Source organism: Phascolarctos cinereus, unplaced genomic scaffold, assembly GCF_003287225.1.
Source record: "Phascolarctos cinereus isolate Bilbo 61053 unplaced genomic scaffold, phaCin_HiC Scaffold_3;HRSCAF=262, whole genome shotgun sequence".
NCBI classification, from domain to species: domain Eukaryota; kingdom Metazoa; phylum Chordata; class Mammalia; order Diprotodontia; family Phascolarctidae; genus Phascolarctos; species Phascolarctos cinereus.
Window position 1 is genome coordinate 158,169,364 of NW_027555736.1, and position 27,582 is coordinate 158,196,945.

The 27,582-nt window shown below is 35.5% G+C and overlaps 2 protein-coding genes across 3 annotated transcripts in view; one reads left to right on the top strand and one right to left on the bottom strand.

Annotated features, from left to right (window-relative positions):
* CCPG1 (cell cycle progression 1) overlaps window positions 1-10,666 on the top strand; it is a 53,296-nt gene extending 42,630 nt beyond the window's left edge. For both annotated transcript variants that reach the window (XM_020981272.2, XM_078151249.1), the window contains exons 8-9: window positions 1,516-3,056; window positions 5,796-10,666. In XM_020981272.2, coding sequence (XP_020836931.1) covers window positions 1,516-3,056; window positions 5,796-5,985 — 1,731 coding nt within the window. In that variant the 3' untranslated portion in view covers window positions 5,986-10,666. The remainder of the gene's footprint in view (window positions 1-1,515; window positions 3,057-5,795) is intronic.
* PIGB (phosphatidylinositol glycan anchor biosynthesis class B) overlaps window positions 6,552-27,582 on the bottom strand; it is a 28,733-nt gene continuing 7,702 nt past the window's right edge. Inside the window, exons 5-12 of the mRNA XM_020981284.2 lie at window positions 26,932-27,062; window positions 25,635-25,775; window positions 24,721-24,772; window positions 20,950-21,161; window positions 18,605-18,669; window positions 10,023-10,239; window positions 7,260-7,440; window positions 6,552-6,945 (exon numbers count right to left, since the gene is read on the bottom strand). Of these exons, the coding sequence (XP_020836943.1) occupies window positions 6,832-6,945; window positions 7,260-7,440; window positions 10,023-10,239; window positions 18,605-18,669; window positions 20,950-21,161; window positions 24,721-24,772; window positions 25,635-25,775; window positions 26,932-27,062 (1,113 nt within the window). The 3' untranslated portion in view covers window positions 6,552-6,831. The remainder of the gene's footprint in view (window positions 6,946-7,259; window positions 7,441-10,022; window positions 10,240-18,604; window positions 18,670-20,949; window positions 21,162-24,720; window positions 24,773-25,634; window positions 25,776-26,931; window positions 27,063-27,582) is intronic.

Sequence of the window (27,582 nt, forward strand, 5' to 3'; positions counted from 1 at the left end):
TCCTACTACTTTATTATAACTATTTGGCTCACTTAGGAGTCTTTAATAACTTTTCTAGGACTAATAATCTTTCCAGTTTCTTAATACCACTGAATACTTGATAATGTGCAGTATTTTCTTCTCCTCAAAACAATTCATTGACTAAAAATACAGGCTTTCAGTTAGACCATGGTATAACCAATAAGCCCTCCACTAAAATCTTACTTTAATGCCTTTTCATGGTGTAGAGGAGACTTGTGATTCCTGCTGTGCCAGCAGAGTATCTTGAAGACACTAAGGGTTTCAAAGTGGCACAGGTGAAAAGGGAAAACATTTCAGGCATGAATTATTCCATACTAACCTCATTCATATAGAATGACTTAAGTAGGGAGATCTTCAAAGATATTTTTGAAGTTCTGTGGATATGTTAGCTGGATAAATTAGATATGTAGATAAGAGTACTGCCACACTTCATGAAATTTATGAACCGAAGTCTTCATCAAAATGCACTTTGTCTAAGGGAAGTTTGCTAGTATTTTATACATAGTGTTTTTTACCCACTTCATCTACATTTAGTGGTTCATTAGATAAAACCTTTGAAAGTACAACTGGTTTTATGTACAGCTGCTCTCCCCCAAGTTCTCCTTCAGTTAGGCCTTCTCCTTCAGTGGGCCAGCATAAGTAATTGGTTCTTCCAAATTCTCAACAAAGATGTGAGTTGTCTGTCTGTAACATCTTCTAGCTGTGGAAAGCTTCTCTTGGTTATGTGGCAAACTTCTTGATCTGTTCCTCAAGCAGAAACACTTTCTCTCCCAAAGGGTTTTAAGCTGACTTTAAGCCCTTTGCTTCTAGAGTTAGCAGTAGTTGCTAATCAGGCAGATACAGTAGCCTGCTGTGCCCATGCTGCTCTGTTAGTATTTGAGAATTTCTTCCTTTGTCATTTAATATTAAAGGAATCTGGTAGTGGTAGAGCAGAATCAGCAGAGGTGACAACAAACAAGTGGATTATGAAGTGACTTTGTTGACATACAGTTTACGTGTTGTTGTAACAACAACAACAAAGAGGCAGGGCTCATTCTGGGCATTTGATCTACCCTTTTTTTCTTATCATCTTCACACACATACCTCTGCCCCTCAACACAATTAAAATTAAGTGAGAAAAGTTAGTAATGGTAAGGTTTTTGCGTTAATATAATACAATAAAATGTTCGGAGCTGGAATATGTCCTGCCAAGAGATTTTATTTGGGTAGATAACTATGATGGTTTTGGAGAGCCTTTTTTTAATAATAAACCAATAAATGACTTGTGAATACTAATCAATAGAAGGATTATTTGATTATATCTCTAGGCTTATGTTATAAAAATTTTATACTCTTTGGCATGTGGCAAATGTAAACATTGCCTAGAGGTATTTATATAATAAATGCTTCCTGTGCATACATAGATAATAGAAGTAACAAAGTTTTTTTTATATTATCATTAGATAAACAATATTGAACTCTTTAAAAACTTTTTTTTCTTTTTAAAAATGTTAGTCACTGAGAGAAAATCTTGCATCATGTTTGAGGCTTACTGAGGTAGAGAAGATAGCCTTTGAAACACAGAAGAAAAGCCTTGCTACAGAAAACCAGCATTTAAGAATGTCTCTGGAGAAGGAAGAAAAAGCTTTTTCCTCTTTACTGGAAGAGTTAAGGAAACTAAGGGAACAGATTCGGAATTTGGAAGATAAAGAAACAAGTACTGAATTGATAGTTTCTGAAAATCAAAAACTTAAACAGCATTTAGAAAAGGAAAAGCAAAAGACTAATAGCTTTCTCAGTCAGAAGGAGACCCTCTTGGCGGAAGCACAGATGCTAAGGAAGGAACTAGAAAAAGAACGACAAACAACCATTGCCTTAAGAGAAGAACTGGATCTTTTAAGCAGTAAACAGTTATCAGGTGATGCAGATTCTCCGAATACATTGACTGAAAATAAGGAAATAGAAATTTTACGAGGAAGATTAACAGAGTTGGAATGGAAGCTAAACTTTGAACAACAACGATCAGATTTGTGGGAAAGATTATATGTTGAAGCAAAAGATCAAAGTGGAAGACAAGAAAACAGTGAAAAAAATAAAGGCAGCAAGGGAACTAACAAGGCTAAGAAGTCTAAAGATACTTTGTTTGGTTCAGTTAAGGAAACTTTTGATGCCATGAAAAATTCAACAAAGGAGTTTGTAAGGCACCATAAAGAAAAGATTAAACAGGCTAAAGAAGCTGTTAAGGAAAACTTGAAAAAATTTTCAGATTCTGTTAAGTCTACCTTCAGCCATTTCAAAGATACCACCAAAAATATCTTTGATGAAAAGGGGAATAAAAAATTTGGAGATAAAAGAGATGAAGCTACTAAAAAAGCAAAAACTGTTTATCGTGAATATTTGCATCCTCAACCTAGACCACCTTCTAAAAACACACATCATAAAAGTCCCAGCATGGCAAGATCGGGAAGAAAACAAAAGTCAGTTCAGTTTGAAACATTTGGGAAGAACACAAATTCACAGAAATGTAGCATGAGCCAAGACTCAGTAAGAAATTACCAATTTTTAAAAAACCCTTCTGATTGGTTTGAATGTGGTCATGAGGAAAAGCCATCAGTTCAGTTTGAAACATTTGGTAAAAACACAAACTGCCCGAAAGGCACCACTGATAAAGACTGTGTGAAAAATTATCACCGTCTAACAAAAGGCTGTTCCAGTGTTTTTGAATGTGCTCATCAGGAATCTATTAGCCTTTTCAACAGAGTATTGGACCCTGTAAGAATAGATGAATTTAATCAGTTAATGCAAAGATATGTTCAGCAAGAAGTAAATGACTTCCATCACTGGGGAGAACTTCAGCAATTCATCAATAAGTTTTTCCATAACAGTGTCTTTATTCATGATCAGATGTTGTTCACTGACTTTGTTAATGATGTTAAAGATTATCTTGAAGACATGAAGGAATATCAAGTAGATAATCATGGAGTATTTGAGGATTTGGATGACTATATATATAGACATTTCTTTGGTGACACATTTTCCCCTCAGTATGGACCCAGGTTGGTTTCTATAGTACCATATGATTGGAATAGCTTCTAAAAATTATAGATAGCTACATATTATAAAAGAAGTTTTTTTTGATAATATTGAAAAATTGAAATGAGCAAGTTTTTTTTTCCATACTAGATGGGAATTTCCCCAGGTAGTTCCAGGTAGAATTATGGACACAAATAAATATTTTGTCTTGAAAAAAGTTTTGTCAAAATTTTAGAATTTTAAAGTTTATTTTTCTCCCCTTCCCTAATATATAAATAAAATTTTATTAGCATATTTCTTAGTCTTTTAAAACCATCCAGGAACTTATATTCATATATAAAATGGACATATATACATATGTGTATGTGTGTGTATACATATAATATATATATGTATACACACACACACACACACACACACACACACACACACACACTCTAGAATGACAACTGAATAAAGAGGATACAGATGGTTCAAGTTTCTCATCCCGAAAGGAGAAGCTGCCAGATAGGTTTTCATCAGTATCTTCTCTGTTTCTGTTATTGCACATTTATAAGTATTTTGGAAATGAAAAATGGAAAGATTTGAGACCTACCAGATGAGGCCTTAACAATAAAGATAATAGAGAGCTTTTCTTTTGTGTATATTGCCTGTAGTATGGCTTCTTTACCAAAAAGAAGGAAACTTAGTTTCCTCTAAGTAGCCCAATATTTTGTATTTGACTTTGTAATTAATTGAGGATAGTCATATTTTAGCATCATCCCATAATTATTTTACATTTCTTAACTATAATACCTGTATGATTAATTTTCAAAATCTGAATTTCAAGGCATACATGATATTCCAACAAAATGACTAATCTCAATTTAAGTTCATGTTTCTGTAGTCATTTTCAGTTCAGCAATTTAATTACACATATACAATAAAACATTGAGAATTTTGCATAATTATAGTAGATTAGATCATGTAACTACCAATAAAAACAGGATTTGCTAAATATATTAATTATGTAAAGGAGATTTCAATGAATGTTTAATGGAGAGCTTAAGCTTTTAGAGCTGCCTTGAGTACTTTAAAAGCAAATGATTAGATATAAACAACTGATATACTATGTCATACTAATCTATAAAAAAATTTTCCCTAAGGAACTCTTAATAGACAAAACTTTGCCTTCTTCCAATCTTTATATTGTCAACAAATAGTTCTAAACATCTTCTGTATGCCTAACACCTTAGGTTATACAAGAACACATGGTTCCATATCACAGAGTTTTTAAGGGGAAGAAATATGAATTTATTAAGTGCTTACAATGTGCCATGCACTATGTTAAACTCTTTACAAATAATATCTTATTTGATCCTCACAGCAGACTTAGGTAGATGCTATTTATTATCTCCATTTTATAACTGAGGAAACTGAGGCAGAGGTTGTTAAATGACTTGCCAAGGATCATACAGCTAGTAGGTGTATAAGGCTGGATTTGAATTTGGGTCTTCCTGACTCTTAAGTCCAGCAATCTATCTGCTATACTACCTACCTCTTAATCTAATTGGATTGGAAAATAGACATTTTTATTGTCCTCATTTTACAGGTGAAGAAACTGAGGCAGACAAAGAATAAGTGCTTTGTTCAGGTCACACACCTAGTTAGTGGCAAGAGAGGAAGCAGAACTTGCACTTAAAGGGGTAGGAGAGAAAAGACAAAGTTGGGGTGAAACAAAGATAAACAAAAGCACAGTAGTAGGGTGTGTGAGCATGGTTCATAAAAGTGGGTTAATTTGACTGTATGTGAAGGTTTGTTTGGGGAAGTTGTGGGAGAAAAGTTTGCTTAGGTAAGTGTTAGTCACCGGAGTGCCTTGGCAAATAACAGGCTTAGAAACTTGGACTTGATCCATTAAGGAGCAGATTCTTAATGGGGTGAGAGGGTTGTTTTGTGGAAAGATTATTTGAACTGTTGGGGAGGAAGGCTGACAGAGGGTAGAGACTCAAGGCAGGTGGAAGAGTTGTTAATCCAGGCACAAAATATTCTTCCCTCTAATAAAATTGTAATTCTTTTAAGAATTAGTCAGGTTTTACTAAATTTTAATGTATCCTTTTTAGAATTTAGCTCCTTAAAAATTGGTTTTTGTTTTTACATCATTGTAGCCTTTCAATATATCCATCTCCCTTGATACCTATTGAAATAGCTCCTTTTAACAAAGAATATGAAGGAGGGAAGGGGAAGCAATTTAGTAAAACTTACACATCAGCCTAATTTGTCTATAGATGCAGTGTCTGCTCCTATAGTTCCTGACGTCTTTAAGTAAGAGAGGAAGCTGCATTTTCTCATCTTTTTTCTGGGACCAAGTATGGTTATTTGTTGAAGATTTTTAACTAAGATTTTCTCCTTTTATTTTTTAATGAAATCCTCATTTAAGCAAAGAAGATACAATAAAAAGATTACTTAATTAGATGGCTTTTCTATTTTTAATTTCATATATGCAGAATTCATGCTGTGAAAATTCTGATGAATTTAGGGAGGGGCTAGGAGGGTTAAAAGAATGGTATTAGAAAACTTTTCATGAAGAAATATACTTAATATACTGTAAAACTGGGTATTTCAGGGATAATTTTTTTTTAAAGTTCTTAAGCCACTTAGTGACTTTAGTATCTTTTTTTTCAGAGGGTTGTTTAAAATTTAATGGAGAAAAATCTTTATTTTCTTTCCCTAATTTTAAAGGAATTTTTTTCTAACATAGAAAAAAATGTGTTTACTGCTTTCAGTCGCCCTGATAAAAAGCATCGTATGGTTAATATTGAAAACTCCAGGCATCGAAAACAAGAGCAGAAGTACCCTCAGCCACAGCATTATAAGAGGGAAGGTAAATGGCATAAACATGGTCGAAGTAATGGAAGACACACGGCAAATCTTGAAATAGAATTGGGGCAGTTACCTTTTGACCCAAAATATTGAACATGATTAAGTAAAATAGATAACTTTAAGAGAATTGTAGATGTTCTCTACTCTGTTCAGTATTGAAAACTAAAACTGAAATTACCAAGAAGTCAATGTCTTTCATCTCTAATCAGTTTGGTGAATTTTACACTGTTAACTCAAAAGCATCCGTCAAAGCTTACTAACTTGCATTTTCTTTGTAGTTTTAGCTCTCTGCTGAATACTTTTTGGCAATGGAAATAAGTTTGGTTGTAGTTTTACCATTAGGGAAGCCAGGCATGCAATAGGTTTTGTGCATGAAATGAAGTCTCCTTTTGTTTTAAGGTAAGACAAGCTCAAGTCATATATGACAAAGTATAAGTAACACATTAAATTTGGTGTTGAGCTGCCTTGGAAAAAATACATTGTGATGGAATTTCATCTCTGTTAATGTTTTATAAACTTGCTTCTTGTCTTTTCTTTGGGTTCAAGAGCCCATTGACTTGTGAAGAATTTGCTGCCTTCTTAATGAGCTTGCCGACTTGTTCATTTGTGAAATTTCTTGCACATCTGAATATTGTGGAAGGAAAAATAAAACTACACCATGGGGAAAAGAAGGTCTTTATTGACAATGTAGCATTGTTAAGTATGTGATTTTACTATTGTTCTAAGAAAATGTCTTTGATTATTCCCTTATCTAAAGGGGGGATCATACAGTGTCACTTGGTAAGAGTGGCTCATAATAGTTGTTGTTTGCTATTTCCATAAAACTCATCCAATTTTTTAAAAAAATTCAAAAGTTTTAATATTTTCACAAGTAAATACAATTTATCCAAGAAAGATATAGTACAGTTTGAAATCTCATCTTCAGGTGATTTTAAATTTTTACTTCCTTTCATAAATATATATATGGCTTCCAGTTCGGCCCTCAGGCAAGTGAGTGTGGAAGATAACAGCAGTTCTCTTGTAGCTATTTGTAATTAGAAAGGTCTTTATTTCCTATGTAAAATATATAAAAAAGTTAAGTATATAATCACATTTGAATTGAAGATTTTTAAAGAAACTTATTTTAGTTGCTTAAGTACATTAATCTGTTCCCCCCCCCCACAATTTCTAAATTACAATAAGCAATTTAGTAAATCAGTTTATTTGATTAAAAAATAGACTTCAGAGGATTTGGATCGATTTTTGTCAGGAGGAAAAAAGCGAAGTAAAAGTGACTTGGTTGAGGTATGATAGTACCTTTAAATACTACCTATATGAGTGGAAGTTTGAGATTAACATACCTTCCCAAAGTTCTCATGTTTACTCACCTCTTCTAAAACGCTGAAGATGATTAAGTGAGTAGGCAATAATATACTACTGGAAAACTCTTCATTTAGCCAACTTAATGGATTTAAGTAAAATTTATCTGCTTCATCAAGATAATTCTCCTTTCCAATCAAGTCTGGGGGACACTGAAGAAATCTCATTGGAAGTGGACAGTGTACATGGCTAAGGGGAAAAAATTTTTTTTCAAAAGGATAAAAAAAAATAGAGAATACTGAAATTGCTCTGAAGCTAAGCTTATTTCATAGCATATATATATATATATATAGCCTAATCAAACTGGGGCTTTGCTTAAGCTGGAGAGAGAAAGCCTAGAATGAATCTTTTATTTATTGTAAACAAAACAATATAAATCTAAATTAGTGGTTTTCCCCTTTATTCTCCTCTTGGTTTCATTTCAAGAAAACATTAGGTTGAATTTAATTCAAATCGAATTAACTTTGATAGAAGAATTAACTGTTCATTGATGAACAGTTTAGCAACAACAAAAAATTCTTTAGCATATAAAAATTATCTCAGTCAAGTAATCTAAGGTGGATTTTAACCAATCTGTATTTCTTAAATTGTGAAAGTAAAAATTAAACCCCAATTTCTCATTTAGTTAAGATGCCCTAATTAGTGATATTATAATGCAGAAATATTTCATAATTATATAAGCTATAGTTTTTTTAATTGCTTATAAATTTCTGTAATACTAAATCACTATTCCCACTGACTTTTATAATTTGAGAGATTTACTATAATTCCTGTTTCAGGGGAGAAAGAGGAAACAATTCAAACATTTGCAAAACAATGCGAGGAAATGGGAATAAAGTCATTTTAAAATATATTATATTTGAAGCTGTGGGAGTGAATCAGATTGCTAAGGGATAGTAAATAGGACAGGGCTAACGACAAAGCATCCGAGGATGCCCATATGTACACGGGTGGGAGGAAGAGGTTGAACCAGAGAACACTGAAAGATTAAGAAAGGACAAAAGCTGGTTAAGAAGGATGAAGACTGGATAAAGGACAGAGTTGGCAATTAAAGTCATCAACAAAGCTGTTGCAAAGTAAACAGTTTCTGTAGCATGGTGGGGACATAAATAGAGGTATTATTCCTTAAACTTTCAGAGTAAGAGAGAACAGTAGATTTAGCAGGTGGAAAGGTCAAGGACAATTTTTCTGTTTTTGTAAACAAAATGTTTAGAAGGAAACCTGAGCAAGTGTGTCAGATGGGAAGGACTCTGTAGAGAGGAGATTTCAGATGAGAGAGGGGAGGGGATGGGATCAAGGGCACCAGGGGAAAGGTCTGGGCAAAAAGAAGTCACTTCCTTTTCAACCTAAGGGAATAAGAGAGTGAAATAAGAAGCTCTGAGGTATTGTGGGGAGGACTCACCATGCATGGTCTTGTCTGTTGAGGACTGGACGTAGAGGTGGTAGGTTAAGGAAGTAGTTTGGAATTACTTTTGTGAGGAGTGTAGTATGGAGTCATTAAAAAGATACCTGGATTGCTGTTCAGCAGTAGTGGCCTAGGTGTGCTGAAACTGCATTGATTTGAGTGGAGCCAGTTACCAAATCATTTAGCCTTTGGGGATAATTATAGCACTCACTTCACAAGGTTATTGTGAGGATCAAATGAGCTAATATATGTAAAGTACTTTGAAAACCTTAGATATGTAAATCTTAGCTATTCATAATAATTATAATAATAATTTATTATTTGTGCTTAATAGTGGCCCAAGGTTAGGGATTAACATGGTAGGAAGGTGGAAGGACAAAGGGGGCAGATGTTTTGAACATGAAAAACACTGACATAGTGAAATGACTGAATTATGGTCAGGAATATGAAGGGAAAGAAGTAAAGCCAGAGTAGGCTTTATGGCTGATGGACTGGGAGAAGAAGGAAGGACCAAAGAAATGGAAGTCAAGATGAGAACAAAAATCAGGTAAGGTAACTGGAGAGATGGAAGAAACAAGAGACTGTAAACTCTGGGGATAATTTCAGAATTCTCAACTTTAAAGGGGGGCATTTTTCAAAAGAAGATGAGGTCTAAGGTATACTCCAAGGGTTCCCTAATATAGCAAGGCATGGGAATTAAGTTAACCAGTTGTTTGCCTTGAATTTCAGGAAAGCTGTATTTCTCACTTCTGTGGAGACTGAGACACCAAAGCAGCACAAACACAGACCTATATGCTTCTCCAAAATTGGGTTATTAAAGGATGGTTTATGTAGTCTGGTGGAATAATAATCAGTGTATCTTAGGTGATTAACTTTTCACGCTACAAAAAATTTAAACTCCAGTATTTCTAATTGGAAAATATTTTCTTAACTGGAAAACTAGCCACAAGGAAAGATGACTTCTCATCAATAACTTGTGGCTGTCTTGACCCCCTGGGAACAAAGGTACAAAACTATGTGGATCTATTTTAAAACTTCTTGAATGGATGAGCTACTTTATTTGGTATTTCACATTCTGAGCTATTTATTATTCCTTGGTTATATTACATTGAGTTTTAAGAAAAATTATTTTTAAAAAGTTAAAAAGTATAAGATCTTAAATGCTATTAAACTTTATTAGAAATGCCTTATTCTTTGACAGAGTTTGAATTATTTTTATGTTAGGGGTCAATACTACTATATTTGAATAAATGTTTAAAATAGATTTAAAAAAATCATTTGTTCATCAGTCAGTTTATATCCAGGAACTTAAAAAAAAACAACCAAAATTTTTAGACCAGTGCCATTACTGAACTAATTTAATTACCTGTAATAAGGAGTAGAGTGGCAAGGCATCATTACAAAGACGGAGGCTGAAGACCGATTAGGGGAATTGTTGTCACAGAGTTCTTGAATATGAGTCATGACATCAAGAGAACCACGTTGATGAATCAAACCAGTGTAGAGGGCCAGGACCACATTTGATAAAAACAGAAAACTTAGTGCTGGTTTCTTCCAGGTTTTCAAGTGATTTAAAGAATGTCCTAGAAGAATACACAAAACAAGTTCAAATCAATGACAGTAATTAAGGGGCTTTTTTGTGCATATTGTGACAGTAACTAATAATGTTAACTTACTGAGGATTTCATGGTTTAATGTTTTCTAAAGATTTGCTAGGATGCCCTGATCATGTCTTTGATCGTTCCCTAATACTCTACATTATCATTTAGCTCTAACCTACCTCTTTGTTTACTCATTTTATCATCTCTGCAACAAGCTGTGCAGTTGCTTACCTACCTTTGTGTATATTTGTGTGTGTGAACCTCATTGTATCTCATAGGCTCAAAAGAAGTGGAAAGGGGGCCTTTGAAATTCTAGTCCAAGTCTCCTGTGAGTATTGTAACTACTGAATGTCCCTTGTGGGCACTGAAAATTTTATCAATGTTCAATAAAGATCAGCGATCTCTCTGATTTGTGTCTGGGATGCATACTATTATTTAATAGATAAAGGAGGTCTACTACACATCCTGGCATGAAGTCCCAAATGCTATCCCAGGAAAGAGACCATTTGTCCATATTGAGACTACAGATTCCCTCTATTCTATCTTTGACACATGGCTGTCCAGCTTTCAGTAATGGACATCCAATGCCTCACAAAAAGCAGTCCATTCCAATTTTGATAGCTTGAATGGCTAGAAAGCCCTTCCTTATTAAATTGAACCTTAACTCAGTGCTTATCTAACAAGGCCCCTCTCAAATGGAAAAAGACTTTGTTGACTAGGAGTGGCAACCTCTGTCATTTTAATTGTCAGAGGAAATAAAATCCAAGTTTTGAGATGCCTAGGTAAAGATCTCTGAACGATGCACAATGGTACCTCTAAATGACTAGTATCATTACAGCCAAATTTGAGGGGAAGGGGTTCCATGTTACAGTCAGAAACTTCTGACAAACATACCTCATCTGAAGGGACAGCTTTGTGGTACAGTGGAGAGAGTACCAGGCCTGGAGTCAGGAAAACCTGAGTTCAAATTTGGCCTCAGACACTAGCTGTGTGACCCTGGGCAAATCACTTAACCCTGTTTGCCTGTTTCCTTATCTATCAAATGAGCTGGAGAAGGAAATGGCAAACCACTCCAGTATCTTTGCCAAGAAAACCCCAAAAGGGGTCATGAAGAGTTGGACACGTCTGAAATGACTGAAGAACCCCAAATGAAATAAATGCCTAATTGTTATTCAGCAAATATTTAATAAATGCTTATTATGTTCAAGGCTGTGTGCTAGGTCTGGGGATACAAAGATGAAGTAAGGTATAGGCTCTTCAAGTAGTTTGCATTTTAATTGGATCTCATTTTCCAGGCAAGGTTCCTGAAAAGGATATGCTCTCTTCTAGGGATATTTAAACAGCTTCCTGATTTTAGCCACCAGTTAGGCTAATCTTGGTTACTTAGATTAGTAGGAAAAGGCCTCTTCTTACATGGTAGAAATTGAATATTTAAGAGGAGAAATAAGCAATATCTCATGTAACTAGTAAATTTTAACCTATAGCATCAAAATTATATAGCAAACATAATTCTAAGCTATAATATATCATGAACAAGCTGTCTTCAGAAGTGGAAAATCAACCATTGGATAACTGCATAACGTTATTATCTAGCCCAAAGAGGTGAAAGCGAATTTCCTTAATCTGGATGACTTTGCAGAAACACTTGCAAAGGAAGGAGAAGGGGAGCAGTGAGTCAGATGTATGTAAACAATGCTGACTCTGCATTTTACCGCTTGGCTGACCAGTTGTGGGGAATGGAAGTGGCTAGGAGAGCAGGTCTGCCTATTTTGCCCGGAGGCATCATGAGATGCTCCACTTCTGCTCTTATATAAAAATATCTATTCAATTACAGATGCATTTGAGATGCAAATATGAGTTAAACTTATAGGTTGCATAATGCTTTAGCATCATGCCTGGCACACAGTAGGCACTTAAGGCCTAGTTGTTGACTGACATCTCACTGACATGCTTTTAGTCCAGGGATTCTTAACCTTTTTTGTGTCGTGGACCCCTTCGGCAGTGTGATGAAGTTTACGAATCCTTTCCCAGAATTTGGAAATTTAGATGGGATGACAGCATGAAAGTTATGGGCACTTAGGCTGCTAAGCATACAAGGAATGAAAGCTGTGGAAGAACTCTGCCAAACTTCACCATTTTGCCCTGGTAGCAACTGATATACCACTGAAAAATCACTTCTGCTTTTGGCAAACAGTTGAGATGTAGGGGCCCATGTAGAAAGCAGCAAACCTCAGCCAACTTTGATTTCAGCTTAATCATCTCTGGCAAGTAAGTCTGTCTAGTTTCCATTTCTGCCTCGTCAGTTGCTTGGTTTAACCAATTAAGTGCCAACTTTTTGCAAAGCAAAACTAGTTCTACTGCCACTTCTGAAAGCAAGTAAGGAGGTATAAGAAAGGTAAAGAAGATATATGCACCAACTGCCAGCTTCTGAATGTAATAGAAATAAAATGATCCTTCATACCTTAGATCCCCTCTACCTCTTCCCTTTCCTTGATTCTGGATAGCTTAGGACTTCCTTTATTTGAGGAGACTTCTATATTAAATACCAAGGGTTTCCTGTACATGCATATTTGGCCTGGATGTGATTTCCTTGGCATAGGGAATTCCCTGGAACAAATTTTGTCAAGGCAGATTAGCAGCTCCTTTTGTTACTTAAATTGTAGATGGGGGAGATGGGGAGAATTAGGAATAAAGGAATACTCCCACGTTGTGAACCCAGATGACTGAAAGTAGTATCAGAAGCAGGAAAATCTGAGTGAGAGAAAGTTTGGGGAGAAGTGCAATGAATTCAGTTTTGGACATGATGAATTTGAGATGTCAGCAGTATACTCCAAGCAGAGATATCCACCAAGAAACTGGAAATTTGGAATGAGCTCTGAAGAGAAACGAGCTAAACTGGGAGTTATCTGCATATAGGGAATAACTGAAACAGAGGGAGTAGATGTGATTGGCAAGGAAGAGTGTAAATGGGTTTGACAGTTCTTCAGAGAACCCACATTTACAGAAATTGGAGAACAGTGAAATCTGTAAAGGAGCTTGAGAAGATCATAAAAGCCAAGGCAATTTGATACTACTAAAAAGGAGGGCAAGAGTCTAAAATTCAATAGACCATAAGACTGCAAGAGCAGTACTAATATGGAAGGGGAAAAAATAGAAATATTCAATCTAAAGGATCAGGGAGCTAAAAAGATGACACGAAGGTTTCAAGCCTAAGTGATGAAGGTAAGAAGGTGATGCCATTCCAAAAAAATACAGAAATCAGGAGGAGAAATAGGTGTTGGAGTTAAGATTTCTGGTTTATACAGATGAAGGTATTTAGAAGTCATTAGGAAATATGCTTCTGATCTCAGGAAGGAAGAGCTAGAGATACCTGATGTGGAAGACACCCACATGGAGAAGGTAGTTGAATCCCTGGCGGTGAATGAGATTACAAAGCAATGCATTCATAGAACAAAGCTGAAGAAAAAAATTAAAATAATTTCAGAATTCAAAAGGACTTCAAGAATACCCACATATTTGGTGCAGGAGGTAAAAAGAGAAAGCAGAGTCAGGAGACAGAAAGAATGGCCACAAAGACAGGAGAACCAGGAAAGTGCAGTATTAAGAAAGCCACCAGAGGATGACAGAATTTCTAGAAATGGAGGAAAGGGTTCATCACCAGTCTCAAATGCTACTGGGAGGTCCAGTAGGTTTTAAGGATTTGGTAACTGGGTCAATGGTGCCCTTTAAGAACAGTTTTAATACCATGGTCAGGGCAGGTGCCACACTGCAAGGTATTTGAAAGGATGAGTAAGTGTTGAGGTAGAAGTGGCAAGTGTGGATCACTTTTCAAGAAGTTTGGGCAGTGGAGAGTTGAAACAGCAGTTTTGAGGTTAAAGGGTCTAGGAAAGGTGTAGAGGAGAGATGAGCCTATTTGTTGTTGATAGGGGGGTGGGTGGTACAGGGACAAAGAAGGGTGATGCAAGAGATAAATGATCATTCATGAAGTGAGATCCTGGGAAAGTGCAAAGTGATGTGATTAAGGGAAAAAATGCAGGGACTAGCTTTCATAAGGAAGAAATGTACTTCCTTTGACTAGAGAAAGAAGATGAATGAAAAAACTCTGAAAGTCTAACTCACACTTACCTAATGCTTTATGCTTGACAGAACACTGCTCACAACTGCTCTGTGAAGTAAGCAGTACAAAATCCATTTTACAGATGAGGACACTGAGGCTCAGAAAGACTGAATAACTTGCTCATATTCAGAATTGTGATTCAAATCTCTTTAGGTTCCTTTCCAGCTCTAAAATTCTATTATTTTGATTCTTTAAAGCCTTAAGTGTCAACCATGTCCTCTGAAGAGATTCAGCATCCTGCTAGAGGGATATATGCTTCCCAGGAGCTCCTTAGGACTGGCTAACAGCTTGGATGGTGGTGAGGGTCCTGTCTCGCAAGTGGAAAGTTCCACTTCTTCACCATCAGTCTTCATCCCAAGTAACTTTAGTGTCTGGCAATAACAAATATTATGACTGTAGGACAGTGAGAACTGTTACCTGTTCAGTCTTTATTGAAAATTCTAAAGCAAAAGAGTAGTTCAAATTCTTTTGGACACAGAGGTGTGAGCTTGGAACAACATACACATTGGAAAAAGGGGAAACCCTAAAAAATACAATTTATTTTAAAAATATCCTTTTGCCTTTTATTTTTCTATCAACTGTGTTGCAGGCAGAATTTGTTAACTCCATCAGTTAGATCCAATGTTCATGCAGCTGTGATTCAATTCAATGCAAACAGTTCAACAAATAGATATTGAGCCTACGAAATGCAAGGCAATGGGATACTGTGCAAGTTGTTGGTTATATATAGATACAACGTAGGCCCTTCTCAAGTATAGTGGGAGCAAAGTTATGTGCACAAAATGCAAAGGGAACTGTGATTAAGTGCAAAAGAGCCAGGCAAAGGACTATGAAAAAGCTGAGGAAAGAGCAATCAGATGTTCAGCTGATGATTTCAGAACCAACTTATCAAAGCTGTGTTGCTGCCAACTCTACAACTGGGTTTATGTCTGCTTCAATCTTATTCCATTGCTAAGGACTCAGATGTAATTTCAAAATCAGGCACTCATGACTACATCTTAAAAAGTATGCTCAATAGGCTGGCTATATTAGACACAAAGTTCTGTAGATGCTGCTGGATAACCAGAACTTATTACAGATATTTTTAACTGGTCAATCTTACCTTAAGTTTAGGAAGTTTTTACAGCCATCTGTTTCTAGACTATGCCTACTGCCATTATCAAAAGCAAGCTATTATTGGTCCCCTCTAGCCCTCCCAAATCTGCATTTTGCAAAGCTCCTTAAACAAAGATCTTCCATATTGTTTCTTATTCTTCTTTATATATTTAGTTAAACCAGAAGTTTCTTAGTATTCACAAAAAATTGATGTGGGAAAAGGTAAGATAATGTATCTATAATTTTAGAACCTCCTTTTTTGCCTTGGCTGCTTCAGAATCTAAGCTATTTTATATAATAGTTAAATCAGCATGATGCTTTATTGGTCTAATGGATCTTTTTAATGAAATGACCTCTGAAATATTATATACTTTCATGCGTAGAAACTTGTTATAATGTTATAACTTATCTGAAGATCGTGCAGGTTATACGTCTTAGAATGGATTTTAGCCAAAACCAATAAAATTCTCACCTGACATGGATGTGTCTTTGTGTGTTTATATTATATATGTGTGTGTGTGTGTGTGTGTGTGTGTGTGTGTATGTATATATATATGTATATATACATACATATATGTGTATGTATATATATAAGCCAAAATAACCTTGACCAAATTTGAAGAACCCAAGAAACTGAAGTATGAAAACACACAGAATTAATTCTCACCCAAACTATATTCTGCTTATCTCAGGTCTGAGCTGAGCCATGTGATCGTAATGGTTTTAAATGATCTCTAAATCATCACCTACATTTTGATAGTGCCATACTGGTCATTTGCAAATAGGCCACCAATCTCAATTTCCATAGAAGGATCTAACACATGGGGATAACCCTTTCTGCCCAGCACCCATTCCTCTTCCTATATGTATCTCTCTGCCTCTAGGCCTCCCTTATGGCATACACCAGGGGTGGAGAACCTGTGACGCTGAGGCCACACGTGGCTTTCTAGATCCTTACATGCGGCCTTTTGACAGAATCTTAATGGATATGTTCTGTAAAATTTGGATTCAGTCAAAAGGCCACACTTAAAAGATCTAGAAAGCTACATGTGGCCTCAACGCCACAAGTTCCTCACGCCTGGCATAGACACTTGTTAGCTAGCAGCTTGGAAAACAACCCCTGGTTAGGGAAAATTCCAAACCCATATAAACTGAGCTATTTCTCAGAATAAATATTCCAAAATGTATTACAAGTCCTCATGAACACAACATAATTTTTCTTGAGCAAAACAGCTTTGAGAGAATAACTGAATAGGTGCCTATGGACATAGGTGACTTAAGAATGGGAGAAAGGATAAAAAGCTACAGCTCTTAGAGAAGGGTTGGATCTGTCTTTCCATCTATCTTACTTATTCCTGACTAGTCAAAGTTCAGAGTCTATGCTGGTGAGCTTTCTTGCTTGGTTAGGTTTCAACAAGATAGCTCTGTGTACTTATTGTACTATCATGCCTGATCTTCATTTATCAATACAAATTCTAATCGACCATTCAAACTCTGCAAGTCAGTTTTAGAGTTATCCACATTTGGATAAGGTCAGTCTGACCATTTGCAAATAGACCACCAAATCAGCAAATTTCTATATAGGTCCTAAGATACACATCTGCTTAGGAGTAGGGGATTCTGAGTGCTCACTATATTTATATGAGATGTGAGTAATAAGTTGGACTGTTGATGACTTGTGGATTTAGTCTCATTACCTGTGGTCACAAGGTACCTACAAAGATTAACAGCTGTATATCTACATAGGAGAATTTGTCAGACTTTGTCAGAATGAGCTCTGAAGACCTCTTAACCAAACTGTTGCACAGATAATGAGGCAGTTTAATTCTGGCCTTGGATTTTTTAAAAACAGTTTTGAGCATAACAGCTGCCTACTTTGAAGTCTCCCCAGCTCCCAATCCAAGTGCTTTTCTTCTTTCACAATATCTGAAAAGGATCAACAATTATTGTGAAATAAACTCTGCATCAGTTAAAGAAAAGCCCAAAAATAACCAGTTCAGAATTATTCCTAGTTTATAAAAATAGTTTGGATAGGCTTCAATATGATCCTTTAAAAATAGGAATGTTAGAAGTCATAGGTAAAGCAAGTACTACATCTCTAGTGGAAAACTGGAGTGAAAAGCAGTTTTATAGATAAATGATGATTTCTATAGTAAGTTAAATATTCAATACAGTTCAGACACTTATTTAAATATAACCAAAGGAATGAATAACTTTAAAAATTGCAAATGTACATTAGATTTAATCTTTAAAGAATAAATATTTTATGTGTTGGAAAAACATAAGCAGGCTTCAACAGCACTTAATATAAAGGTTTTTTTTTCTTTATTAAAATATATCTTAGCTCAAACTTTTTAAAAAGACAAATTCAATGTGTACATTTCTGTTACTGTTTGGTGAGAGAGAGCCCCATCATTTCATAAACTTAGAAGTTGCATGTTAAGAGATACTGGCTAGTTTATGTATACTCTATGTGTGCAGATCTCGTTTGCTATAAACAAATGAATTTGAACACTGTCCTGTTATATCAATATTATTAAATCAAAATGGTTTGTACAAGATGATAATGCTTGGATAAAAATGAAATAAGAGGAAATAGTGTTTAGATTAATTTATAGGTGTCTTCTGTATATGTACATATTCATATGTATGTGTGTGTACTGGGAGGTACAGGCACAAGATGATAATGCACAAGCTATTCTGATTTGATAATACTGAAGTAAAAGGGATTAATTGTGGTAAACGATGATTAGGGCAGTTAGGTGGCATAGTGTATAGAGTGCAGGGCCTGAAGTCAGGAAGACTAATTTCCCGAGTTCAAATCTGGCCTTAGATGCTTACCAACTATGTGACCCTGGGCAAGTCACTTAACCTTGTCTGCCTCAGTTTCCTCACATATAAAATAAGCTGGAGAAGGAATGGTAAGCCACTCCAGAATCTTTCCAAGAAAACCCCAAATGGTGTCAGGAAGAGTCAGATACAACTGAAACGACTGCAACAAAAACAAGAGGTAATTTCTATGCACTGTTTAAAAAAAAAAAAGGAATGGTATTTTAAAGTTTGATGGGATTTGTCAAGCATGACTTTTTAACAATTTTGGAGGTAAATGATAGTTTCCATAATTAAAGTACTTACCACAAAATACCATACAAAATGGTAAAATTGGATAGATAAACCGGAATTCTTTGTGGCTCAACAAGCTGTAACAAAACAAATATTACAGAAGGCTTTAAATATTCTTTCTTACAGTAAATAATATATTGAGGAATAAATACACTTAAATGCTACAGAAAACAAATCATAATTCTATTAAACCAATGATACATTAGCAATACAAAATTCTAAAACATTTTGTGTTTATGTTGAATCATAAAATACTTTGTATTGAAATTGGACCAAAAAAAAAAGTCATCACAGGAACACAGATTTTTTAGATTTGGAGAGGCCCTAAAAGTTATCTAATCTAACCACCTCATTTCCTGAGAGGTTATGTGATTTAGCTAGAGTCACACATCTAGTTAAGTGTCTGAAACTGTAATCTGGACACAGGTTTTTCTAACTCCACATCCAGCATTCTATTAGCTAACATACTGCCTCTACAAATAGAATCATATCACATAAATTAACATGCATTGGATATTTGTTATATTTTCCACATTAAACAGCAATTATTCTTCTGTAGAGAGGTTAGTAATTTTATTACTAGCAGAGATCAGAGCTCTATCCAACTTACTACAGTGTTACCCTTACCCCCAGGGTGGGATTTGCATCAACCACAATTGGTATATAAAAATGGAAAGAAACTGAAAGGGATGTTCTACCAGAAATATAGTACCTTAGGGTAAGTGAGTAGCAGGTGAGACAGAAGCAGAGTGTATTCAAAAGACAGGTTTAAATGCCTAACGGCTTCTCCAGCTAGTTAAGTGCAACTGGCTGGTGTTCATATTTTATATAGAACAGCTGAAATAGCTCCTGAGGCTCAGGGATGGGGCATCAAACCTAAAACAGTTTATATGCCCCTCTGCCTTTCAGCAGATGGCATCAAAAAGCAATAGCTGCCAAGATGCCCACTGCAGAGCATCTTAGCAAGTCTACTATCAGAGGACATCGGTGGCTCTGTATCCACAGAACATTATACGAAAAGTAGCAGCGTTAGAGATGTGAGCTGCCCATTTCATGTGTTCCCTGGCCACACGTGTTCCTTATGTGTATGTCTATTCAATGTAGGAGAGGCAGCAATAATATAGTGGAAAAAATGCTGCAGTCATTGTCAAAGGACTTGAGTTCAATACCAGATCTCTTATTTACTACCTACGTAACCTTGGAAAAGTTCCTACTCTATAAAATATAAGATTTAGACTAGATGAAATCCAAAGTCTCTTCTAGCATAAAAACTATGATCTTATAATCTCTGGTCATACTTGTTCCCACACTGTGCTAAGTGCTTTACAAATGTTAGCTTACTTGAGATAACAATTATGAGAGATATGTGCAGTTATCTCCATACAGTTGAAGAAGGTGAGGCAGACATATTAATGCGATTTGCCCTGGGTCACACTGCTAGTAAATGTCTGAAGCTGCATTTGAACTTAGAGCTTCCTGACTCCAAGCCCAGCAGTCTATCCACTTGGCCATGTAGCTGCCTAAAAAGGACACTCATGTGTATGGAGGTGGGGAAAGTAATTATTGTTACTTATTTGCTTTGTTGTTTAAGAAAATGGCTTTACTAGTGATTGGTAAAGAAACACTGGTAGAGACTTGTGAGCTATGGTTTTCAGTAGGAACTGAGGTAGCTTTCAGGGGACCCATGTGTAAGGAGGGAGCTCCAGATGCTACATTTGAATATACTAAAACTCACGGGTGTGTGCACTTCCACCAGTGATAAAGATTGTGGCCCCAATATGACTTTGTAGATGGTTTTCAAGAATTGCTTTGAGGAGCAGCTAGGTGCACAGTAGATAGAGCACTGGCTCTAGAGTCAAAAGGACTCGAGTTCAAATCGAGCCTCAGACACTTGATACTTACTAGCTGTGTGCCTCTGGGCAAGTCACTTAACCCACCGCCTAGCAAAGAAAACAAAACAAAACCAAAAAAAAGAATTGCTTTGAGCCAAAAATCTAGCCTTCTGGAAAATCTGGTGATGAGCTTCTTTTTCATTATGCTCTAATTCTGATATCTATTATAATTTATAAGTGTTTCCATATTACAAAATGCTAAATGTGATTTTAGGCAGTAGAAGAAATTTCAATTAAATTAATGAGTTATCTTTGGTAAGAAACTTCTCATTTCTGGGGCCATTACCTGTTCATAGCATTAAGAAATGACTTAATCATCTTCCCTGGTTCAATGACTAAACAATCCCCGATTAACCTGAGCATTAATGAATCGTTAAAAGATGATCCATTTATTCGCCACGTGATGGAGCACATTCTTCCCTTGTTTGTATTTTTTAAACAGAGCAAGAAAAAATAAACTCTTACCTGTAAACCAGCACTGTCCATACTACAGCCACTAAAAGTATCCGATATCTCCTTGGGGTTAGGAAGCATCCGTGAATAAAGAAGGGTAGATGAGGGCCTAAGATAACTGGGACTCCTTGACAGACATACCAGTGCCACGGATGAGATCCATAAAACTTACCCAAGTTCTTTAGCACATTAAACTTTAAAAAATTAAGTTGAACAAATGTCCACTGAAATATTTGAAGAGAAAAAATAGGTGTTAGAAATATATCAGAGCTCTGTGAATTCTGAGCATTTCAGGATCTGACACAATGTGGACCAATATGAAGTATCAAGTTCATTTATTACATTTTAAAAATATGAAGGAATAGTTTCTAGGATGCTGTTATCCAAAAACTAGTTCTGTGTTTATACCTAATTACTATGATGAGTAATCGTTCTTAACTATTATTGATGTCTTCAAAATCTTTATTTTTGTGGCCTGAAAACTAATGTGCCATTTTGAAAACTGTGCTTTAGAGATTCAGAGAATATAGGCACACTTATTTTGGAGGCATTAATTGGCCTCCAGTAAAATTTTGCCTAAAAGAATTCCTAAATTTGTATTTGTAATATCTATACCAAAATATTAATATTTAGTAATGATCTTCACTAGACCATATATAAATAACATACTTATGGTGTGTGTGTGTCATACTTATGTGGATCTGTGCTCTCACTGATGTGGGTACTCCCCTTTCCATGGTGAAGACTGCAACCTATCTACTCTTTATCTTGTACAGCTGCCCATATCCTCCCATAAATCCTCCAAAGGTGGGGGTCACCCTGATGAGTAGGGGAGCAATCTTCTAGAGGTCCTGACATTGTGTGTGTGGGCTGTCCACTTGTCAGTTATCTCTTATTATAAAACCAGCCCACCTCCTAGTCTTTTGATGAAATGACTTACACCACTCTTGTGCATAATTCATTGGTAACATGCTACAGTTTATTCATGTTCATCAGGCATCTTTCTATTGTCCTTTGGTTGATCCACAATTCCATGATTTGCAGTAACAGCATCTCTGAAGAATACTGATGTTAAAAAGTTGGGTTTTTGTTTCAGGGAGAAGCTTGGGGTCATTAAAAGCACTACACAATTTCCCAAATGAAATCCAGTCCACTATCTTCCCCCAACTCAATTCTGGGTTAGGTTCTTTGCCATCTGCTATAGTGTTGAAGACAAATGTAGTGATGTATTCAGTCTGAAAAATAAGCATTTTTCATCCACTGGGTTTTTCCTGTGTGAATAACTGGGCTGAGCTTGATGCAATCAGCACAACAAATGCATCCAGAAGGCTGTATCATCTACATGTAATCTTCCCTTGGGGCTCTGCTTTGGACATATTCCATGCTAGTGTCCAGCATTTTTGGTAAGCATACAGCTATCTGTTTTATGACTCCCTTGATACCAGAGTGTTGTTAAATAAAGTTATCTCTGGTTTTGTATCTTTTAGAAAAACTTGAATAATTTTAACATTTCCTTAACAGTTACAAGATTGGAGGAAAGCCATTAGGACCGTGTTTTGCTTCAGTGAATGAAATAATTTTTAATAGTCAACAAATAATACGCATAGCAGGATCTTATGTTCTCTTCACCTTTCAGTCAACTGTTTGTCTATAAAGACATCTACTATAGAATATCATTACAAAAGTCTAATTTTCCCTCCTTATACTTTATGAGGGACGTCCTCAAAATATGTGCAGGTTATTCTCATGAATTTTTATAGAAATAAGAAGGTAGGCATAGGACTCCATAGTGCTGATAAAGTCTCAGTCATATTTTTTTCCAGCAATAATAATGATTACGATGTCCCCCCAGCATTTAGCATTGCCCTCTTTCTGGCATCTTGAGAAACAATCTCTTGACACCCTCAATACTGTGTGACCTCCAGAACAAACCTCTCTGCATATTTGATTTGTTAGAGCTTCTCTTTCCATTTCCCTTTTCTGTAGTACTGTTTCTCCTCTCTAATGCAGCAGCATTTCAAGGACTATGATGTTCTGAGTCCAAATGTTGCAGTTTCAGCGTCACTGCTGGAGAAATAAGTTCGTTGCTGAAACCTTAATGGAACTTTTCCATTTTTCATCTGTTGTCCTCCCAATTTCATTCTTAACTGTTCTCATGACGATTTGGCTTCCTTAAGTCACTTCCCAAAGTTTCTGTTGACTTGCTTTTCCCTCTAATTCTCAATGTTTTATGAAATGGAAATGTCCACAATCTTCCAAGCCATCAGCCTTTGTAAGATTTTACAAATGAATTTATATTCCAAACCTCTCTGTTATTGGCTACCAAATCTTTCTGCCTGCCAGGAGATCACATTTTTTCCTAGCTGAGGTGGCTTCTTAAACTGGCTACCTTATTGTAGTGACTAGTTAACACTAGGTTAAACTTCCTTAGGAAACTGTGAGAGAGTCATCGTTGACGTCCTTTATCCATTTTCCATTTTTCACTATTAATAAGCTTATTTCAGTAGGTCAGGTGGGAGGTATCTTTGCTGTATGCTCTTTTAATTTTGTCTTCTAATTTAATATTGGTTTTGACCTTTGCTTTACTAAGTTGATGGCCCAACTAGTCAGTCAGACTGCTAATTGATTCTGAAATGATTCGCACCCACATCACTAAGTAGTTGTCTCCTGTATATTAAAATGTAATCATTTTAATTTTTTAAAAGCCATTTACCACTTCCAGATTCTTTTCTTAAATGAAGTATCCATCATATATGGATAAAAAGGTTCTGTGGTTTACAAGCCTCTGACCTCTTTGTGTCTTAATAGAGAGTCACATTTCCAACACATTTTTTGCTGTCTTCTCTTAGGGCCACTTTTGCATTGAAGTAAATGAGTAATTAAAGTATATATTGGTTTAATTTTGAGGGTCTTAACTTTTTTAATAGACTTTCTCTACTCTTCGACATCTGCAACACATGGTGGTACATAAGTTATAGTTATTTTCATGGCAGTCTTTTTGCAAATGCTCATAATAAGCATGGCAGTATAACATTATTTAACTATCCCATGAAGCTTCTTGTTACATTTAGCTCCATGAAAATGTGAAGACTGAGATGATTCCACTTGTCCAGTATTATGTTGATTCAGGTATCAGAAAAAAAGATCTATTTAGAATACCAACAGTCAAATGAATGCTTATGGACAGTCTGAAAAACTGATTTCAGCACCTTTCATTCCCTTTTCTGTTGTGCCGCTGCAGGTACAGTGGAAGCGAACTGCAGAGGACTGAGGATTATTTTGTATGGAGATATGCCATGTACTTTAACTAAATGGAATCACTGTGCTTTCTTACAGCATGTATACATGATGTTTCTAAGGAAGTGAAAGTAAATAACTAATAATTAGATGTCATTTAAATCTAATAACTGATTAAGCAGAATGAGGATGAGGTGATTTGGTTAATTTTCTGGATGAGTAAGTTATTAAATAATCTTTTATTTTTAACCTTTTTTGCTAAAAATAGAAAACATTAGTCTACTTCTCTGACTGATTCATCCACTAAAGACTGCTAAATCTACTGAGCAGGAACTGTGTTAAATTATAAGCTAGTGGACTGAATTGCACTGGCCCCTAGAGCATACTCTGGAAGTTATTTTTTTGAGTAAGTCCATATCAGCTGTTTTTCTTTCTATTTTTTTGTCTTCAAAGTTGAAGGCAGAAAGATATTATGATTGAGTATTCTTGTTAATCCAGGTTTGATTGGACTAAATTTCAGATAGCTACTAATACATTTAGACTCACCTGACCAAAAAATATACGATCAATTATCAAAGAAAAACCCAAAGTGACTAGCCTGGAAAAAAAGTAGATAAAAAAAGTGATCATTTGCTTTAGTCTGAATCTACTAAAAATCAAATATTTGCAATTGTAAGTTTCCTAACATATTTGCATTAAACCCTTTCATACTGCTTTGCTATAATATCAAATAAATATTTTCAAATTAAAAAACTGCCTTTGATCTGACATTTTGAGGTTCATTTTCTTCAATTTTTTTTAAGCTAAGTTTAAAATTGGTTATAATTGGGTGTAGAACTAGTCTGTCTTCTGCCCTCAAAGTTTATGTCTCAGAACATTATCAATATCTCAGTGTGTATCGAGGATGGCATAGAATAATATATAGCAGGCATATTTGGGGTCTGGAAATATTTAATACCTTTATAAATGACATGCTCAAAATATTTAAGAGTATGTTCATTATGTTGTTAGGCAATCCTTAATAGGTTAGGTGTAACAGTATGTTAGATGACCTGAAGAGAACTCAAAACAACTTTGATTAATACAAGAAATGCCCACTGTGACCCAACTCACCCATAGGCTATTTGCTTACAAGCCTTTTCAGCTTGCTACCGATAATAATAATACTGATTCAGCATGTTTAATGAGACGTTTTAAATGATCATTTAAGAATTAATACTGAATGAGGCAAATTCTAATAAGGATGACATAAAAGAGAAACCTTTTATGTAAACAATATTTACGGAATCATGATAAGGTAGCATGACTAAACTGTTGACTTTTTTTTGCTTTCTTGGACTATAATATTTCTCACTGCCTTCAAAAAATACTGAACAAGTCTGGAAGAGGTAATTAAAATCCTACTCATAATGTATATTCAGAGTTACAAAAACTGATAGACAATTTTAAAGGTTACTTACCCAACAGGTATAAAATGCTGTAGAACAAGATCAAGTTTTTTCTGCTCTTGCCAGAAATGTATAAAGAGCAAAGGTACCCATGGAATGACAGCCGTTGGACGAATAATGAAGGCAAGTGCTACCAGGGATGAGTACATAAAACTATAAACGAGTAAAATGTGTCAAAGTTCTAATATATTTCTCTATTTTAAAAGTTAATTATTTTTCAAATTGTGATATACAAAGGATATTGAAACTGATTATGTTTTCTTCTTTTTAATAAAGTTATTCCCATGTTTTAATGCTAATGTCTAGTTTACAAAATATACAAATATGGCTGATAACAATTATTAAATTTATTTTTTCCCTAAGTCAACTATAACTTTCATTCTGATCTTTCAATTAAACATTTATTTTTACCTTCCTTCCATCTTCCACCTCAATTGAAAAAAAAAGAAAAGAAAAAAGAAAAGCCAAAGCCTTGTAACAAATATGTATAGTTAAGAAAAATTCTTGCATTGGCCATGTCCAAAAATGTGTCTCATTCTGTCATTAGCCTTCTAAAAAACATTCCTGATCAAAGGCGCTAAAGGTCTCATAAAGCAGACAGTGGAAGGACACTTAGAATCCTTTCTCTGGGGCAGCTAGATGTTGCAGTGGATAAAGCACTGGCCCTGGAGTCAGGAGGACCTGACTTCAAATCGGGTCTCAGACCAGATACTTGACACTTACTAGCTGTGTGACCCTGGGCAAGTCACTTACCCCAATTGCCTCACACACACAAAAAAAGATCCTTTCCTCAGTACTGAAAACAACTCTGGAAATTAGTAACAAGTTAAAAAAATGTTACAATTACAATAGTTAGGTAATGCAATGTAAGCAGTGACACTACCAGAATATATGAGATTTTGATTTGGAAGTAAATTGTTAAAGTTTCCAATCCAACAGAATTTATTGACAGTACAATGAACGTCTGAAGAATAAATCATTTTGGATACACCAATAATTCAATTCAATGTAATTCGACAAATATTTAATAAGCACTACTAGGCATAGAAATTTTAAAAAATGATATAGTCATTGATCTCAAAAAAATTTTCTTTCTACTCAAGGAATACAACATATGTGCAGATTAGTAAATATAAAATAATTCCAGCAGGGAGAAGGCACTTGATGAAAATCAGTGCTTATTGTGAATACAGCAAAGATAGCAGTTTTGTTGTTTTCAGGACTGCAGCAGGAGAGAGGAACTTAATAACAAATTGCTATATTTGGTATTTCCAGTGTCCAAAGGTCTAATTAAAATAGACTGCCTCACCTGTTCACAGATTTTGACCCTTCCAATGGGTAGTAGAAAAGAGCAAAGATGGTGAGAACAGTCTCCATGGTGTTTGTGAGAGTTCTGGTACAGCAATACCATGTAAACCAAGAGCACAGCTGGCAAAAGAACTAAGAACAATTACATGCAATGGTGTGTGGAGGAGGCAATGAAAAGGTGCTGCTAAATCCTTTCTTACTGAAAACAAGCACACGATTCTACGGTACTACAGCAAATGGCATCATTTAGCTGATATTAAGCAAGTATCCACATTCAATATTCATAGATCACAGGATTTAAAACTGGAAGAGAACTTAAGTTCAACTTGCTGTTTTACAAATGAAGAAACCAAGGCCCTGAGTAGCAAAATGGCTTGCCCATGGTCATACAGAAAGCAAGTAGCAGAGCTGGGATTAAGTGGAAACCTACCGAATAGAATGCTTAAAAAGAAACCCACAGAATTTACCAAGCTCCTGTACGCATTCAGGTAACTTTTACTAATCCACAAGTCCAGCTGTATCATGTAGATAAGCTCAATAAAGATAATTCCTTAATGATAGTAAACCTCTAAAACTCTGAATTTCTCCTCAGAGATACAGACATTACTAGTATTTGAGGGCAAGTTCTATCAGTGCCTGGCACATACTTAAT